General features: G+C 42.2%; 2 protein-coding genes across 4 annotated transcripts; one reads left to right on the top strand and one right to left on the bottom strand.

The window, feature by feature from the left end:
• The first annotated feature begins 476 nt into the window (after positions 1–476).
• On the top strand, positions 477–3,616 carry LOC136462335 (protein POLYCHOME-like). 2 transcript variants are annotated; one of them, XM_066461438.1, is made up of 6 exons: positions 477–605; positions 699–756; positions 976–1,044; positions 1,143–1,233; positions 1,342–1,614; positions 2,793–3,616. In XM_066461438.1, the coding sequence occupies exons 5-6, from the start codon at positions 1,351–1,353 to the stop codon at positions 3,225–3,227; spliced, it is 699 nt and encodes a 232-aa protein (XP_066317535.1). In that variant the 5' UTR covers positions 477–605; positions 699–756; positions 976–1,044; positions 1,143–1,233; positions 1,342–1,350; the 3' UTR covers positions 3,228–3,616. The 2 variants fall into 2 exon arrangements, with proteins under 2 accessions (XP_066317535.1, XP_066317536.1); XM_066461439.1 differs by lacking the exons at positions 477–605; positions 699–756 and adding an exon at positions 803–881.
• A 2,107-nt stretch (positions 3,617–5,723) lies between these two features.
• Positions 5,724–16,363, bottom strand: LOC136462332 (uncharacterized). 2 transcript variants are annotated; one of them, XM_066461436.1, is made up of 18 exons: positions 16,018–16,363; positions 15,845–15,944; positions 14,699–14,755; positions 14,560–14,606; positions 14,418–14,451; positions 14,185–14,275; positions 13,844–13,935; positions 13,554–13,628; positions 13,029–13,123; positions 11,721–11,850; positions 10,540–10,629; positions 9,152–9,211; positions 7,298–7,389; positions 7,075–7,140; positions 6,910–6,973; positions 6,703–6,791; positions 6,433–6,553; positions 5,724–6,222 (listed from the first exon to the last, which is right to left on the bottom strand). In XM_066461436.1, the coding sequence occupies exons 1-18, from the start codon at positions 16,077–16,079 to the stop codon at positions 6,163–6,165; spliced, it is 1,425 nt and encodes a 474-aa protein (XP_066317533.1). In that variant the 5' UTR covers positions 16,080–16,363; the 3' UTR covers positions 5,724–6,162. The 2 variants fall into 2 exon arrangements, with proteins under 2 accessions (XP_066317533.1, XP_066317534.1); XM_066461437.1 differs by lacking the exon at positions 13,554–13,628.
• Positions 16,364–18,091: the final 1,728 nt, after the last annotated feature.

The raw sequence follows: 18,091 nt of genomic DNA, 5'->3' as shown, positions 1-18,091 counted from the left end.
TAGCACATATTTACTGTAGCACCACATTGTCAAATCATGGACTAATTAGGTTTAAAAAATTCGTCTCGCAAATTAGCCACAATCTGTATAATTAATTATTTTTTTCGTCTATATTTAATACTTCATGCATATATCCAAATATCCGATGGGACAGAAACTAAAATTTTCGTATAGGAACCAAACACCCCCTAAACAAGGGCCGAAGCGGGATCACGATCCACCAAACGCGCCGTACACCGGCCGTGTCGACCTCCGCAGCTCTACCATTTCAGACCCGCCATTTCAACCGCACGCGCTTGGTCCATACACCGGATCCATCCTGTCCGTCCATCGATCGCGCTTCACCACACCAACGTCCAGATGTGACTCGGGGTCCACCAAGGGTACCGTACACGGTGCACCGGCTATCTCTGCCTCGCCATTTCAAATAGGTTTAAACGGACATCCCGCTCGGTACAGAGAGGCGGAGAGGCCAGCAGCCATCTCCATCCAGGCTCAAACCCTAGGGAATCTACCCAGAAATCCCACCCCAATCAGGGCTGTATCGTATCAAGTAGCCGTCGCGGGGACCCGATCGCCGCGGCTCAGAGTGAGCGGAGCAAATCGTGAGGAATCCTTGCTGTTCTCCGTCGGCTGTTCTTGCATCTTTTCGAGCGGTTTGGTGATGCGGTTCTTCTTTGTTGGTTCTGTTATCGCAGATCTGCGGAAGGGTAAGGATTCGGAGGCGGGATCAGGAGCTGAGGGAACCTGTTCAAGGTGAGAATCGAAGGATTTCACAGGGGATTTTGTTGGTTCTTGCGGGGGATTTTGTTGGTTCCGCCTCTCTGTTCTGACGTGTTTGACGGGTTATTTTGGTTCGAATACCTGCGAAGGAGATTGAGGTGGGAATATGAGTAGAGCGACTGGGATTTGCATGGTTTTCTTGAAGCTCTTGTCTGAACTGTTGCTCTCGTTTGCCTTGCGTTTTTCTTGCAGGTGTCCTAGAGTCGTAGGGATCGCACTGACATTGGGAGAAATCGCGGAGAGGCGGAAGCCGAGCAGTAGGTTCGTAGGTTTTGGTGAATAGGTTGCTCACATCACGTGCTCTCTGAATTCTTTGCCAATTTGGCAGTTTCATCCGAAAATTTATTTCATGCATCCAGGGGAAGAGCAACAGCGCTCAGGGCACGAAGAATTCCTTGCGTAGATCCAGAAGAAGAGCAGTAGAAATCGGGGCAGAACGAGAGCAGAACTGTAAGAAAAATTATGATTTCTTGGTCCATTTACTGATCTGCTGATTCATTGTCTGGTTGGTTCTTGAATCACTGTCTCACCGATATGCGCTATACAAACTTCTCGCAGGACTACAAAATGCCTCAACTGAGGACTGCCAGCAGGCCGGCGCTTGCCAGCAACTCTGCTGGTGGCTTTTTTATCAGGAGGAGGGTGGCATCACCAGGAGCTTTGGTGGCGAAGGGCGCCGTCAAGCCGCTGGCTCAACGGGTCCGAACACATTTCAGCAACAAGGAGAATGTGCCACCCGCGGGTGCAGCGAGGGCTAAACCAAAGAGGAGGAGCCCCCTACCTGACTGGTACCCAAGGACCCCACTCCGTGACATCACATCAATCGTAAAGGTGGTGACCTATTTCCCTAGACTATATTGGGATGTTGTATAAATTCCTTAAATATTGTGTCTGTTCTGTGCTAATGTTATGCCATAACTTCACAATGCTAGAACTAATATTGTGTCACCATGACTTGACTGAGAATGACAGTAGCATGAAATTGCAGGTTAAACAAGCCTTTTTATGCTTAGTTCAGTGATAAGTGATTAACATAGAAGTCAGTGTGGTTCAAATGGATTAGCAATGATTGTCTTAGGCCAATCAGCACCCTTTTGTTCTGTCTGCTTGGATCTTGCAATTCTCAGTTTATGTAGCCAGCAATATAAATGTGCTTAAAACCAGAGAAAGGTCTAATGCTCCCTCGAGACTCAAACCAATACTTTTATCTCATATATGTCACCATATGTAGTATATTACTATATTAGTTAAGTATACTTGAAGACCAACGTACATTTCTATCGAATGCTTGGATAGAGGATCTTATTTGCAGCAGCCTACCAAACCCATGTTGCCTCTCTTCCTCGCTTCTGAGATGCCCATTCATTTAACATGTAATAAATTCAATATTCATGAATCTATTAAGGATATTTGCAACTTCAGTTCTGCTTTATCTGTAGTGTGCATATTGTTCTTCAGTACATTCAAGATATTTGTTAGTACATTATATTTTGGTATCTTTTCTTTAGTTCTGAAGTTTTACTGGTTCAGCCATTTTCAATGCTAAAACTATGGAAGTATCTTTATGCTTTCGCTTATACACAATGTAAAGCATCTTTGCATACTGTGCAATGTACTTTTCTTGATTTGAATCATTGAAGGCTAATCCAGTACGTATCCACTGGATTGGAATTTTTCCCTGTGGATAAGTAATTATACTGTTGCCATATAAAGAATTAGTATAAACACGCCACGGAGTCATTGTTGCTTACCACATTGACAGTTAATGTAGATTTTGTAGCAAAATTTGCTTCAAGCTCAGCAGAGTTTGTTTGTTTCTCTGTAGACAGTTACTTGCCTCATATGAACACATTTCACTTAGTATAGACAGTCCATGCTTTTGTTTGTTGACGCACTCGAAAATTGCTTGTCCACTGTTAACTATAGGTAGGAAAAAAATGTACACATACCAAATCTTGATGCATTATGTATCCCCTGAGATATGCTGCTGTACTAATTGCAATTTACAGGCTCTTGAGAAAAGAAATCGCCTAGAGGAGGATGCGGCTCGGCAACATATCCAATGGAATGAAGATTCTCCACAGCCTGTGGATCCAACAACTCCAGTACATGCAGAGCATAGTGATCCTGATTCTCAAAGCACACAAACTCAAGAAACACTGGGTGTTGTTGCCTCTGGTCCTGGCTCAACTTCAGCTGTTGCGAACAGAGTGACTTCTGTGGCTGAGGACAGGCAAGGGGCATCTTGCTCTCCATCGGACTGCTCCTTGCAGATGGCTCCATCCAAGCCAAATGATCCATCTCCTGCTGATCTGGAGAGGAAACTGTCAAGTTCAATAGAGCAGATTGAAAAGATGGTGAGGCGTCATATGAAGGAAACTCCAAAGGCTGCTCAGCCTTCCAAGGTAGTTGCCCAAAGGCGCGTACTGATGTCCATGCGATGAGCTGAAGCCTTCTCTGGGCACCAATGGTTCTCATGTCTGCTGCTTTCTTAGCCGCCAGTCAAGGTTTGTCTAGGGATGGGGGTTCCTGGTTCTCTGCTTGAGGACCCTGTGGTAGGAGGGATTTCTAGCTCTCTGCTTGAGGGCATGGTTATCTGTTGATACTACTTGTCATGGCACGCTTACTGCACTACAACTTCAGTAGGCTTCACCAGAAATGAACCAGTACTGTTCACGTCTTTTTGTTTGTGAAGTATAAGAGTATAAGACTTCACTGCGTAGTAGTAAGGCGTATTGGATATTTGTGGCTTTAGTTCACTGAATAGATACATAGAACAGTTACGAGTTGTAACAGCTTGAATTCTTCAGTTGATATAATACTTCAATTGATACAGTTATTGTTCCAGATTTACTTGCCTGTGGTTGTGCTCACCAAATTCTAGATTCTGAGTTATTGGTTTCCAAAAAATGACATGAATGCCTTTCATTTCGTGATTATTGAGTTACAGTGTATAGTTTTTTTTTTGGTCTCCTTTTAATGGATCCAGAATTCCAGACTCGTTCAGGTTTACAGCCAGTTTCTGGTGTTCTCTTGACTATAAGTGTGCTTGTCTTTCATTTTCTCTATGCACAATGTCTTGATTAGGCTCCATGGAGTTTTCCACTTCATCATCAGTTACATTTCAAGACCACTTCGGAGATGTGATGGATGATTACGTTCACTTGGGTAGCAAGATGCAAGAGGTGGTTCATAATATTTACTTGAAAAAAAAGAGAGCAGAAATACCACCTTTGCACCTGATAACATTTTGACTATTGTCTTCTGGTGAGAATTCATGAACCAAATGGACCAAATTGCCCTTTTTTCTATTTCAAGAGATAACATAGGCAGATAGTACATAAATACAGCACAAAAAGATAAACAGACAAATATGAATTCCATTTTAAGCAAGATTAATTATACCAGATTTCGCAGTACATAATAGATCACTACGGCAAACATAGTTTGCAGGTTAGTTATCTAGTATAACCAAGTTTGTCTTTCAGACATCTCAAAAGTATAATAAGTTGCATGGATCACAAAATATTCACTAGGTCTCCATTCTTTGGTACTAAGCCATCATTTTGTTCTGGCTGATGATGCATGTATTTCCAGGAGAGAAAAATATTGTAGATTCTAGCTGATAAGCCGGCTGAAGCCGTTTTATCGTGAGAGAAAAATACTGTAGATTCTAACTGATAAGCCGGCTGATAAGTTCAAACGAACAGGCCATTACCAACATGCATTGTCCTTGGTCTGGCTGCTCTGTTCTTTGGTTTGGAAGTGCCTTCCTGCATGCACAGAATGTCAGGTACATTAAATTAACAAACTCGGTGCATTTGATTTTCGAGGGCAAGTTGGTCTTTTGTTTCGAGGGGAACGAAGAGGCGTGCGGTTTCACAAATTGTTATCGTGGGTGCAGCGCTATTTTATGAATGTCCGGCTGCCATTATAAGTCGGCTTCAGTTATGGTACAATATTTTTCTCTCCCAACAAATCAGCCATACAAATCAGCACAAACGGCTTATAGACCGGCCGAATAGAGCCGTAACGCGATTCTGGGGTGCTATTCGTTATAGAACGGTGATCCCTGACAGCGGCGATCACAACAGCCACAGTGGACAGTGCTGGCGAGTGACGCCGGTCCTCGGATGGATAGAACACGGTAACAGCGGAAGGATTGGCTCCATCGAAGCCGGCGCTATGAATCAAACGGGGCATCTTTCTTCACCTCTCCCAACAATCATGTACTACCTCCATAAAAAATGCGATTTATTTTTAAAAAATGCAATTTTAGATAAATGACTAAAGTTTAACTAAATATATAAATAAAAATATTAATATTTGTAATGTCAAATAAATACTTCCTCCATCCTATATTATAGTGCATTCTAAAAATTTTAGAACAACTTAAGTGAATCCTCGCATGTGTCCATAGATTGATACCAATTAAGGTGTTTCTCCTCAATTATAGTTTCGTTTCTAATAAACTTTGCCAAATCTAGACATTGACACCTCTAGAATACACTATATTTTAATATAAATTTTTAAAGTCACAATGCACTATATTTTAGGATAGAGAGAGTATACTATAAAAATATGTTTCATAACGAATCTAATGATACCTATCCCGTGCAATAAATATTACTCCATTCCAAATTATAACACATTTTTTTTTCTTTTCTAGATACATAAATTTTGCTATGCATTTAGATATACACTATATCTTTTTTTTAACAAGTGATATACACTAGTAAAAACTAATACATTTAAAAAGTCAAAGTGTCTTATAATCTAAAACAGAGGAAGTAGTATATTTTTATATAAATTTGGTCAATCTCGACATACTTTAACATAGCACCATTTTAGAATTACATCCTCTTTGGGGAGGGAGTACTTTGTTCTTGACTTATTAGTCATACATAGAGTAGTAATGAAACTGTACAGTTATGAACTGAAGGATAACATTAGGAACAGTGCCATTCCTAGAGAAGGTACAAGAATACAAGATCCCCTAGCCTATTAGGTCATTACACCCTGCACCTGCCTTGCAGTTTAAGATAGGTCTCACCCTCTCAAGGGCACATCGAGAAATGTTAAGATTGGCCAAACAACTTGGAGAAGCGGAGATAATGTACAGAATTTAGCACAGGTTGTGGCGATACCAGCATACACAGGGCATTTGTGTGAATGGCTGCATATTCATCAGTTCTTGGAAGCCGGTTATTGACAGCACTTTGAACCTAGTGACCGGCCAACTAGATCTGAAGACTCAGTGGCACCAGCAAGGTCTCCATGCTGCACATAATTCTTTATTGCATGATGGCGATGAGAAAACACCATTATGATTCTGCAAATGCACAATTCGAGATGTTGCGTGGAGGAAATGGCAGGCTTTCATGACTCTGGATTTCTGATAGTCTTGTACTTTTGTGATAACAAGAGCAACGATGAGAACTGGAGAGGTAAAAATAGTTGGTCAGTGTTTTTGAATCTCACTCAAATTGATGGGATTCATACAGAATGGTATCTGAGGCTTAACAAAATAAATAAAACTCTCCAATTCCATAGTTTCATAAAAGAAGGTAAGAAGGATATCATTCAGCATACACATATTTTCATTCTCACTTGCAGGAATTATGTATGAGACCACAGAACGAAACCAACCTGTGTACCGGCAATTATGGTGTGACTGAGTGGATGGGCTGCACAAGAAAGCACTCTTTGGGATAAAGGAACAGACTTGTTTTCTGCAGGTTGATTTTCCTCGGAGACTCTTGTTTCCTCCCTGAAATGTGGAAAACAAGTGGGAAAAAAGACAATAAATATCATATGATAAATGGGCAAAATAAAAAAATAGGTAAATAACCGGAAGTCTGGAACTTCTTTAGGTATGTCTCCAGAAAACAAACAAAAACAAAGGGTAGAGCAGCTTACTTGTAGTCCACATGGCATGCAGAGCTCGTATCTGGATGAAAGTCCAGTAGATAAATACCATCATATGAAGAAGATCCAACTGCATAAATCTGGACAAATTCCTTAACATCAAGGGAACTTCTCAACAATAAACAGGAGTGCATCATTCAGCATTCATTAAAACTTTTTGCAGGTACTAAAGTTTAGTGTACTCTGTAATATTCTTACAGAAGATGTCGGCAGCCAGGTTGGCTTTCTTAACTGGTTTTGCAGCGCCAAGTCCGTACTCTCCCTAGTAAGAGAAAAGGAAGAGTAGCTCAGAACAGGCATACTTTAATTAAGAATATCTGTAGGAACCTAGGCTTCAAACAAAATACATAGCAGGATACTTACAACCAAGCAGGAGGAGGGCAGTGAAGGTGAGTCACATTGAGGTTGTAAACATTCAGGACTCCAGACCTAACATGAGATGTGCGTAGAAGAAATTCATTGAGATCTAATGCACTTAAATGAGTGGAAGGGTTATCATGGGCTAAATATGGTGACTTGAAATGATCATAGACAGAAATTTCTAACAAGAACAATGATCCTTAAAGGGGAAAACGGAGATACATACCAGCCATCATCAAGATGGAAGGCCAATTGATATGAACAACTAGGGTTGAAGTCTATAGACAGAATTGGACTTGAAACAATGTTTGATTGTTCCTGAAAAATATAAATGCCAAAATAATACTTTGCAAAAGATATGTTTCAGAATCAGAAATGGTTCCATGTTCTACAATTTATGAGTAATGTCAAAAATGATGGTGTATATCATGTAATCAGCTAAAAACAAATATATTTTGACGTTTTCGTTGAAAATGTTGGAATATAACAGAATGCGGTTGGTGTTTCAGGATGTTATGCTAACCAGGGACAATCTAAAGAGAAGAAAATGGCAGGGCGACTCCAGATCCAGTTTTTGTGATTGTGAGGAAGAAGAATCAATTCAACATTTTTTGGATGTGCCATACCTAAATATGTATGGAGTATTAGTTTTGTTCTGGGAGTTAACTGTGCACCTGAATCTTTTGGGTAGTATGATATTTGGATTTTATAGCTGGTTTCTACGGGGGAAACAGTTCCAAATGGTTGGCCCAGGTGGTATTTGCTGGGCGATAGGGAAAAAAGTGAAACCATGCATACTATGAAAACAAAATCATCAAATCTCCTACCGAGATTGTCTACTAGTGGGCAGGGTTGCAGAAACCAGAGGATCAGCACATTTGAGAAGGGGCAGCGATGTTGCATGCAGTGGTGCTGCATTTCCATCCAAGACAGGAAATGCCTCAGCAGCACGAAGGTGCTGGACCAACAAGGTGAGACCTGACACTTGAAGGAGATATTAAATGGGAGATCTTGTTGGAGAAGGCCAACTAGTGCAGAGTAAATTGCATCCAAAATCCAATACAAAATGGTAGGATTGTAATCTTGTGTTAGTAGATTTTGGTTATCTGTGGCAATTTTCTGATGTTGGAGTATGGCAATCCAGGGTGTTGCTTGCAGTATGACTTGTAGTAGTAGGTGATACGCATACTTATCGCAGACATTGAATGCTTTGCACTCATTACCATGGTAATGAAATTCAGGAGTGGTCCACAAGAAAAAAAAAATCAAATAGGAGGATATATTATGGTTTTGAATGTTAAAAATCCAAAGTGTTTTCAATGTATCAGTCCAAGTGTAAGAATATACTTTCTGCAGAGATGAGTATACATTGTAATTAAAACGGATTCAGGAGGTTCAAAAACCAAGATTGGAATGAACATAAAGTTGTATTCTCAGCAGACAAAAAATATCATGCATTCGAAAACTCAGAAGGACTGTAACAAGTATGTGTCAAGCAATGGAGGGACCATTACCCAACAGCTTTATGAACTTGCATGCTAGGAACTCGAACGGATCAGTTGGAAATCTCAGTAACCATGACAACCAGAATTTTGAGACCTGCCTGACTTTAGGTGACCTGTGGTATGGTTGTTAGGGGGCGAAGCTAGCTAGAAGCTAGTGGGTGCAAATGCACCACCCAAAATTTGTGAAAACAATGGTTTTTTTCTAAAATTTCACCATATATGCACCACCTATAGCACAAGTCTATGCACCCACAAGGCAAGTGCACCACCCTCTAATTTTCTCTAGCTTCGCCACTGGTTAGGGATGCCAAATCTCAGCCCCTATTTTAAGAATAAAAATGGTTTTCTGAACCCAGGTCACAGGATAGGACCACAGTACTCTTTTGGAGTATGCCTCTAAATGTCAATACTCTTGTAGTCAACATCTTGGATGCTTTCAATGGTAGTGTTAAAAAAGCAATTCTAAATTACATTCAATGTGTACACAAAATGCATCAATGTGTCTCGAAGAGTGGTATGTTCTTTTTTTAGCAGATAAATCCATAATAACAAGTCTTTCTTTTTCTTCTGCGTACCTTTAGTGATGCAATTTTGCCCAACAACGTTGATAGCTTCACTGATAGCAATTGTTGAACCTGGAAATATTGACCAAGAATACAAACCCTCATGTTATCAATACAACTATACATTGCTGCATGAAAAAGGTTCCAAAGAATTTACCTACAGCATAGATGGTTCTATTCAAACTAATAAACAAACTGGATTGACAAGTCTGCACAGTTTCAAAGAATAGTTTGGTATTAAACAAAGGCCCTGATCGGCGCATCAACGGTGACATTTTTTTTCTCAAACAACGCAAGAGAGTTGTGTGTTATTTCATTTAGAAGAGAAGAAATAATACAAAGGAGAGGCTAAAGAAAAATCAACACACACCGGGCAAAACAGTTACAGGTGCGCCGCTGTGAAGAAAATACACGAGCTCTAGACTAACTATAAGAGTCTAGAACGATGCCATGACAAGGCAGGGGTTTGTGGGTTGCGGGAGATTTTCCAGCCCAAGGATCTGCTTGGCTCCCTGACAAGGCAGACGATGGCAATGCCTTTGGTACCATGTCCCTGAATGGAGGAATTGTCATGAGGGCCCCCACCCCCTGGAGTTCCAGTTGGATAACCTTGTGCCAGATCTCTGGTAGGCGTTGGCGGCATCTGTGGGTATTGTTTTCTTTGTTTTTCTTGGTGTTATTGTGCTTTGTTTTGTCTTCACTATTAATTGAAGAAAATGAATCGAGGATCTCCCCCATTTCCATTATGGCATAACGGAAATACAGCATTCATACCAAGAAAGACAGAAGAGAAACAGAAGGAAAGTATGTGAAACCCGTCCGTCGGATCAACCTACAACTCTGAGTCTCTGATTAGAGAAGCATGCTGATTGAATGGGTCACTGACCAACACCTAACAGTTTAGGCCACAAGCATTACGGAATTACAACCCATAACAAACCAGATAACACGTAGCCAAGACCGAAAGGACACAAAGCTTCTTGCTAGTTGCTTTTCGCGTGGAGGAGGGGGGAGTAGGCTTCCAATGCTTGACACCTTAAATTTACTTAGATTACACCACTTACCGTGAGTTAATTCTTAATAACTATGATATAGCCTATAGGATCCTTCATGTTTTTAAATTTTAAAAAAGTTTCATACGACATCACATGGTTCTGAATCAATCATAATTAGGCTTCAGCACACTGGATGTTTTAATTTCCCTGAGAACTGGTATGTTCATTTCCTTTTGGCACGGGTAAACCACTCTATGAGTTTTCCGTACATGACAGATGGGCTAAAGCAACTTCTGGGAGATACAGGCAATTAGCTTGCGTGTTACAAGCTGATCATGGAGTAAAAGCCTGCAGAACCACGTGTGCTGAATACATAAAGTTAATCTGCTGAACACCAAAACCCACCTCATTGTGGCTTTGAAAAGCAGCTGATGCCCTCCCTCCACGGAGATCCCAAACATGGATTGTGCCATTTTTTGTTGCACCAAACGCAGCCTGCAAAACAAATGGTAAATGCCCATTTATGGGATGGCTTGATAATTAAAAATTTAATTGACTGCTTAAGTTAAGAAAGGGTGCAAATCAGATGAGGCGGCAAAGATAATAGAAAATGTACAGCACATCGAAAACATAAAACAGCTAGCAAAGCCTTCTTTTTGTTTTAAGAAGAAAAAAGGGTTTGGAGAAACCCTTCTAACACTTACCACACACCCACTAACTCCTATGCTTATGGAAACATACATGCCAGTGCTAGCATGGAAAAAACCTGACCTCGACCTAAAATTAACCCTCATCAAGCACAAGGGCAAGGATATGTGAAATACCTTGAGCCCCGGCCAAACCTCATAGCTGCAATTCCTCAGCAACAAGTTGTTATGGTTGGCAACATGTACCAGCGCAGGGGGAAGAGGAGCCGTGGCTGAGGCGTGACGCCAAAGCCTTGGCATGCCCAGCGACGCGGTTCTCAGCCTGGCACTATGATGTCCAGTTCTATTAGTCGGATCATATTAGAGTGGAGTTTCTTTGAAATTGAGTTTGATAGGACATGAGGCTATAAAACCTAAACACTCAATCAATCTCTCCAACTACCCGTGCCTCCCTCGCCTCCCTCTCTGTGCCATCACGCAGCACGGTGCCACTTCACCGTCAGGGCTTCAAACCCTGGACTTCCATCTCACATAGCTACAACCTACGTAGGAACCCAAGCCTCAACACAAGTGATATCACACCTGCCAGTAACAGACTAGGGGAAAACCCATCGAAGACAATGATTACGGTGGTTCCATATTGACCAAACCCCTAGTAGAATGATAAGTAAGAGAGTTAAACCCTTTCTGATCTGACAAGTAACTTTCTGGCTTGCATTATCACACCAATCATCAAAGGGCCTCTCATCCAGCTGTAGCCTCCTTTTTGTGAAACAGAATTCCATAGCATTAGGTTTATCATAACAAGATGATTAAGTTCATGGGATGTCGTTCTCAAACAGCATATTCCGTGATTAATTTCACCATTGTATATAAAACAAAGTAATCTAAAGAAGCAAGCAACATCTGTTATTGAATATTTTAAATTCTTATGCATACCCGATTATCCACAGTTAGTTTGACAGTGTTGAACTGAGATACTGGAGATGCCATAAGCTCAAGACAGTGTGTCTTACTTGACCGCCTGTCCCACATGTACACTGCCCCATCAAGGCCAGATGCAAATATCCTATGAAAGAACTGGTAAGTGAAAATCCACATATTTCCAACAAGGCAGAGATTTGTTTGCATATTGGTACGTACGCCTCAAATACCACTAAGATATTGATAATGACATTTCAAGTACACTAAATAGAGATATTGGAAATCTGCCCTTATGGCAGGTGGGCTTCACCCAAATGCCATCAAGTTTGTGGGCTTCACTAGATCGCCATTATGAAGCATTGCCTACACACTAAAATACCATTTCAATTCTCATTTAATTTTTTGGCCAAAACAAAGGCCTAATCTTCCCGTTTTGCCCCTGCATGTTGAATCAGCCATACCCCTCTCTCACGCTAGTAATCTTCCCGTTCTCTCCCTCTCCTTATGCCCTGCTGCCCCTGGCCCACCGCAGCCAAACACTAGTCTATCCCCGGCCTCCATGATGCACAAGCTGTTGGCGAAGACCTCCAGCACCACGCCGGAGAGATCGAAGATGATGACCCAGTCCCTGACCCAGAATGCGGGGCTGGTGCTAGCCATGACGCCCAGGAAGCAGTGAGAGAGAGCCCGTGGGAGAGAGAGAGAGAGAGAGAGAGAGAGAGCATGAGAGAGATGAAGGGAAAGGTAAAAGACCACAGGGGCAAAATGGTCACTCCAGGTCCAAATTTTGGGTGAAAAAGATTAAAACAGGGCTTAAATCGCGAAATGGTATTTTAGGGTAGACTCGTTTCATAAGGACATTCAGGCAAATCCCACAACTTTGATGGCATTTGGGCGTGGCGTAGCCCACCTGCCATAAGGGCAAAATCCCAATTTTCTCCCCTAAATAAAACAGCTAACCTTTATTTATTTATGAGGCAGCAGCCACCACAAAAATAAGACATTTACGTTCATGAAGGAACAGCAACCATCAGCAGAATCCACATCTATTCTTCTTCGATAACTCACCCAGCCCAACCCACATAGCTACATTTATTCGGTAACACATCATGTTTAGCAGTCCTTGGTTTCTTTAGCTTCACAGCTGTCCATATGTCTTGATTAAGGGACTATGGACAAAGAAAACCAGAGAACATGATATGCTCTTGATTGTCTAGAGCAAGCTCCACAGTACTAAATAGCAATATTTTGTTATTGGTCTTATTTCACAGAGGCAACTGTGATGGCATGAAGATGTGAATAGCCCTGAAATTTGTTACCTACCGTGACTTATCATCTGAAGTAAAAGTTATATCAGTCAGACTCTTGCAGGATTCAGAGTAGAGCGTGGGGAATTTGGATTTTCCTTTATGCAAAACCTAAAATGGTAATAATTCAGGTCAGAGGATATGTATGTTTAGAAAATGGTTCATACGTAAAGCTATAATCCCTTCTAATTTACAATATTTAAAGAAGTACAGAGATACTATTTAGAAACCTTTCTTTTACATTGTGGAATTTTAAATTTTGTTCATACTGATGGAAGCAGGTCTATCTTATCTCTGATTCAGACCCACAACACTATTTTTATCATAAATTCTTGTATATTATGCAGCTACATAACTGACAAAAAAAACAGTAGGAAAAATAAATTGAACAAAGTAAGAGACAGAAATGTGTGATAATCTAGGAATAGATAGAAAAGGGAAAGGATAACACATGATTTGCTAATGTAAACCAATAGCAGACATGTTTTCCTTGCATAAAAATGCGAAGCGTTTATGAGGAACAACACAAAAGGGGGCTTACTTCAGTTGGTGCAGATGAGACATAACCAATATCAAAGAGGAAAACTTTATCACTTTGACTTGATGTGCAAGCAATCTGCAGCAGGTACTTTCGACAATAAAATACATAGGAACCAAATGAACTCATAAATATCTCAATCTTTTTTATTACAAAACAGATTGTAGTGCCAAAACTGCATGGTAGTTAGGCTTGGTAAACATTGATAGTATCATGTAGCAAAATATTTTGGGAACTGAAGTATCTGAAACTGGAACATCCCATACTGCATTAAGAATAAATATGCCCTGTACCTCGTCTTGGTTTCCTGGATTCCATCGGACAGCATTTAGGGGAATGCGGTTAGATATATGGAGCACATAATTTGATGATTCATCTGGCATACCTACAAACAAAAAAGTAAGTTGCTCACCTAAGCCTAAGCTAAGAAAATTAGAACTAGATTTGCACGGACAAGAATGTATCATCAGAAGGTGCAGAGGTAGCTCTTTGTCTAGGAAAAGTCAGGTTCTTAACCTGATTTCTAATTTCCAAATCGAATGAAGATAGGAAGCTATGATTAGAGAAAAATAATGTTAACCAGAAGACAATACAAGTTAGAAAGGAGGTCACGTGGGTTCTAGTTTTAACTTACTGCATGATGGGCCGTATTTAGAGCAGTACAAGGTCTCAAAGTCATGCACTGTCAGACACCCTGAGAGTGTCACTGATGCAAGGTATATTCCCTGCACGATTAAAATCAGAAATGAGGATGCTCTGATATTACTCGTATGACAACTTTGTTCTGAAAAAATGGAAGGCGACGAGTTGGAATTCGCAGTCATGCTAAACTAAAAAAATTACATTTGCACAGAATATGCATTTTACCTTTCTATCAAATTCTATTGCTGAAACACCCTCCCTGTTCAAATACAGTAGCTGTTAAAATGAAACTGTAGGAAGGTGACCATTACATAACTCTAAATCATGTAAGGTAAAGCTCCAAAGAGCTATAAAGAGAAAGGCTGACCTTGCTGGATGAAAATCTATAGTTGAAGCACTAATCATTCGATCCACCTGATGGGAGCAATCACAATAAATCCGTCAGTTGGATGAAGTACTGCAGCTGGGCATTGCAAGCAAAACATAAATCAAAGGATCAGCATTACATATGTCCGACACCGTTCCTCGCCATGCATGTAATACTTGTGATCGAATGCCCCAATCTTGTCAAGATAAAAGTAAATGAGAATATTAAATCGAGATTGAAAAAAATGTATATTGGAATGTAAGAACCAAAGGACAAAAATGGCCCTGTTTTCCTTTCCCCACAGAGATGATATATAAGCTCCTAGTCCCCAGCACATAACCTTTAACACCAACAGACCTTAGAAGCTAGTCAGCAAAAGCTGTGAAGCTCATAATCCATAAGGAACCAGAGTTTTGTGACATCTTAAAGATATTTCTCCCGGATCACAGTACCTTTATGCTCTATTATTCCACTAAATTACTTTACATTTTGTTTTCGAACAAAAACATATAGCTGTGCTAGGATTAACTAAAAAGGATTAGTTAGGCTAGGATAAACTAAAAAGGGATACTTACACTAGGATTAGGTTACTATAATTTTTTTTTTAAATGTTCAAAACTTGCCCTGGAGATAGCCCTGGATAACGAGCTGGCTCGGCTCGTTTGGGCTCGGCTCGTTCTGGCTCGTTAAGATAACGAGCTAGCTCAGCTCGACTCGTTATCCTAACGAGCCAGAAAGCCAGCTCGGCTCGGCTCGTTAAAAGCTCGAGCTGGCTCGTTAAGCTCGCGAGCCAGGTATAAAAAATACACAAAATATAATATTTGCATTTATCTAAAGTTTGAGAATAATAATAATACAAAAGAAATGCATCTAGACCAGTTACCAGTCAATTTATAGGGTCTAGACCAGTTACCAGTCAATTGTAAAGTGCAAGACATGAAGTAATACAAAAACTAATACAAGTTTTGATACTTTTTTTTCTGAAAACTTGGCTCGTTTAGCTCATGAGCGGCTCGCGAGCTGGCTCGAGTTGGCTCGTTATAGCTAACGAGCTAAAATCTTGGCTCGGCTCGGCTCGTTATCATAACGAGTCGAGCCGAGCCGAGTCGAGCCAGCCACGAGTCGAGCGAGCTAACGAGCTTCGAGTTTTTCGTCCAGCCTTACCTGGAGAGTTCCACATCCTGTTTAACTCCTACTACTAAGAAATCCCAATGGCGAACTCAATAAACAACAATAGAACCCAAATCAAAACGATTAACAGCTATCTGTTTCAAGAGTATGGCACCTCGGCGAAAGAATTGAGAAGGAGGCGCGACTCCCGGTGCCGGAACCTGGCATCGATGCGGCCGTCCAGCTCCACGGTGATGCGCCTCCACCGGTGTCTCCTGCGGGCCAGAAGAGGTTCAGAGAGCGGTGAAAGGCGGCCAATCGAGCGTGGCTCTGGGCGGCGCGGAGCACCTGGGAGGCGGCGAGGGCTCCTCGCCAGAATGAGGCGGCGCCGCCACGATGAACTTTTCCATGGGCGACGGCTAAGGAAGGCGGCTAGGCGCCGCGAGGTTAGTGTTTGAGGGCCTGTTCGTCGGTAGGACTCCCAACCAGCTCCCACGCGCTCCCGCTCCAGCTAAGCTCCATGTTTGGTAGCGCTCCCGAACTCGCTCACGCTCGACGGCGCGGGAGGCCGCCGCGGTGGAGGAAGACGAGGAGGGCGAGCCACCGCCGTGGTGTAGGGCGAGCAATGGGAGGTCTCCGAGGCTCGGGAAGCCCTCCAGGCCGAGGTGGAGGGAAAGGAGGGCTCGAGGGGACCGCCGCCGCGGCCGGATCCTAGTGGAGAAGGGGGGCGACGGGAAGGAGGCGAACCGGGAGCGGAGCGTGGGGAGCGTATTGCAAAACGGCTGGAGCCGGGAGGAGCGCTTCTCACGCGGAGCAGACTGCCGAAATAATTTGTTCCCGCCAGAATGAGAATTGGCTGAAAATGCCGCTAGCGGCAAAACGCGATTTTTTTTTAAGAAAGTCACCATTTTTTTTTTTTTGTACAATGGGCCTGATTCCGATTCTTGCTAAGCCAAAACCATGAAATGCCAAAATTTATAATCATCAATAGGTTCATTGTCAAAGAATTGACACACTAATATTTATAGCCAAAGTTTTAGCAAATTTTTAGAAAGTTCTTATAAACTACATAAAAGAGAAAATTGGCGAGCCTTTATTTTGGCAGTCAACCAAATGCACACCTTTGTTTTTTTCCCCCAACTTTGACAACCTTGATTTTGAAGCCTAAGTTTTGTCTTCCATAATTTTGGTCGGACAAAAATTGACATCCAACCAATCAGGTCCAATAATTTATAGGACCACGCACTTCACTGTACCCTGTCAAACACATGACCAAAAGGCTCGTAAGTGATATGATTGCGTAAATTTGCGATGCAACGACTGAATCCCATCATGAGGGGAAGGTGGGCTGGGGCACCAAGAACTTAATCGAGACTCACCACTCGACAGGCACGGCAAAATCCCACCGGAAAGGAGGGAGCGGGCAGGAGAAGGTGCGGCCAAGCAACTTGCATGAAAGGCAGGAGAGAGGAGAGTGTCACTCGTCCACCTCTCAGGCTGCCCAACCTCACCTGCAGATGTGACAAGGGCACGGAGCGCCCAAGGAGTCCAGAGAGCCTAGGAAGAGGATCAAGGAACAACAGTTCGATTCTTTGGTGGTGTTTTACGTTACGAAGGGAGTGGAACTAAGCAAAGACAACATGGGTCAACTATAGCACACTACCTCAGACGCATTAACGAATATTTGCCTATACAGAAAGCGAAAGAGGGTCCATGGGTATGTGATTTCTAATCTATGGGAATGGACTGATTTTGGGGCGGGGGGGCTTGTGCCCCCTGTAGAAGCTTTTTACACAAGGCGTTCTTTTGGTTACTACTTCGTGACAGGTTGCACTACTACAGGAATCAATTTGCGCAGCATGGTCAAAATACGCTCCGTGGCGGGCACCTCTTTTGCCCGCCACGGTTAACCGGTGGCCGGCCACCGGGGCACCCGCTGCGGGAAATTGGTTTACCGCGGCGGGCAACCTTACCTGCCCGCCGCAGGAAATAGTTATTTACCGCGGCGGGCGGTATGAATCGCCCGCCGCGGTTAATACGGTTTACCATGGCGGGCTCTTTAAACTGCCCGCCACGGTAAAGAGTTGATTTACCGAGGCGGGCGTTTTATGTTGCTCGCCGCGGTAAAGCCTGTACAAATACAGAGCACAGACCCTCCATCTTCTCCACGGGTCTTCCTCTCTCAAAACTCATGGGGGGAGGCTTTGCCCTAAAATTTGAGGAAACTTTTGATTTGAGTTGAAGGGCTTGGATTTGAGGGAGTAGGACATCATAAGAGGTTCATAAAGGCTCTCCCTCTCTCCTTCCATCCTCTCTCTCTATTTCCATCACCTAGAGTTCTCTTTAGATCTAGATCTAGATCTAAATCAATTTCAATAGAAAAAATGATGTCATATATTTCTTTAACTTTAGATTCATCATA

Source organism: Miscanthus floridulus, chromosome 7 (genome assembly GCF_019320115.1).
Source record: "Miscanthus floridulus cultivar M001 chromosome 7, ASM1932011v1, whole genome shotgun sequence".
Classification (NCBI taxonomy): domain Eukaryota; kingdom Viridiplantae; phylum Streptophyta; class Magnoliopsida; order Poales; family Poaceae; genus Miscanthus; species Miscanthus floridulus.
This window is presented reverse-complemented; position numbering and strand designations above follow the sequence as displayed.

What these genes read in the sequence shown, in the direction of transcription:
- LOC136462335 (XM_066461438.1), top strand. Translation starts at nt 1,351, where the DNA reads ATGCCTCAACTGAGGACTGCCAGCAGGCCGGCGCTTGCCAGCAACTCT. An exon ending in ACATCACATCAATCGTAAAG is followed by an intron (nt 1,615 to 2,792) that starts GTGGTGACCTAT and finishes TGCAATTTACAG; the next exon opens with GCTCTTGAGAAAAGAAATCG.
- LOC136462332 (XM_066461436.1), bottom strand. Translation starts at nt 16,079, where the DNA reads ATGGAAAAGTTCATCGTGGCGGCGCCGCCTCATTCTGGCGAGGAGCCC. An exon ending in AGGAACGGTGTCGGACATAT is followed by an intron (nt 14,607 to 14,698) that starts GTAATGCTGATC and finishes TGCTCCCATCAG; the next exon opens with GTGGATCGAATGATTAGTGC. An exon ending in CCTGGCTGCCGACATCTTCT is followed by an intron (nt 6,792 to 6,909) that starts GTAAGAATATTA and finishes GAATTTGTCCAG; the next exon opens with ATTTATGCAGTTGGATCTTC.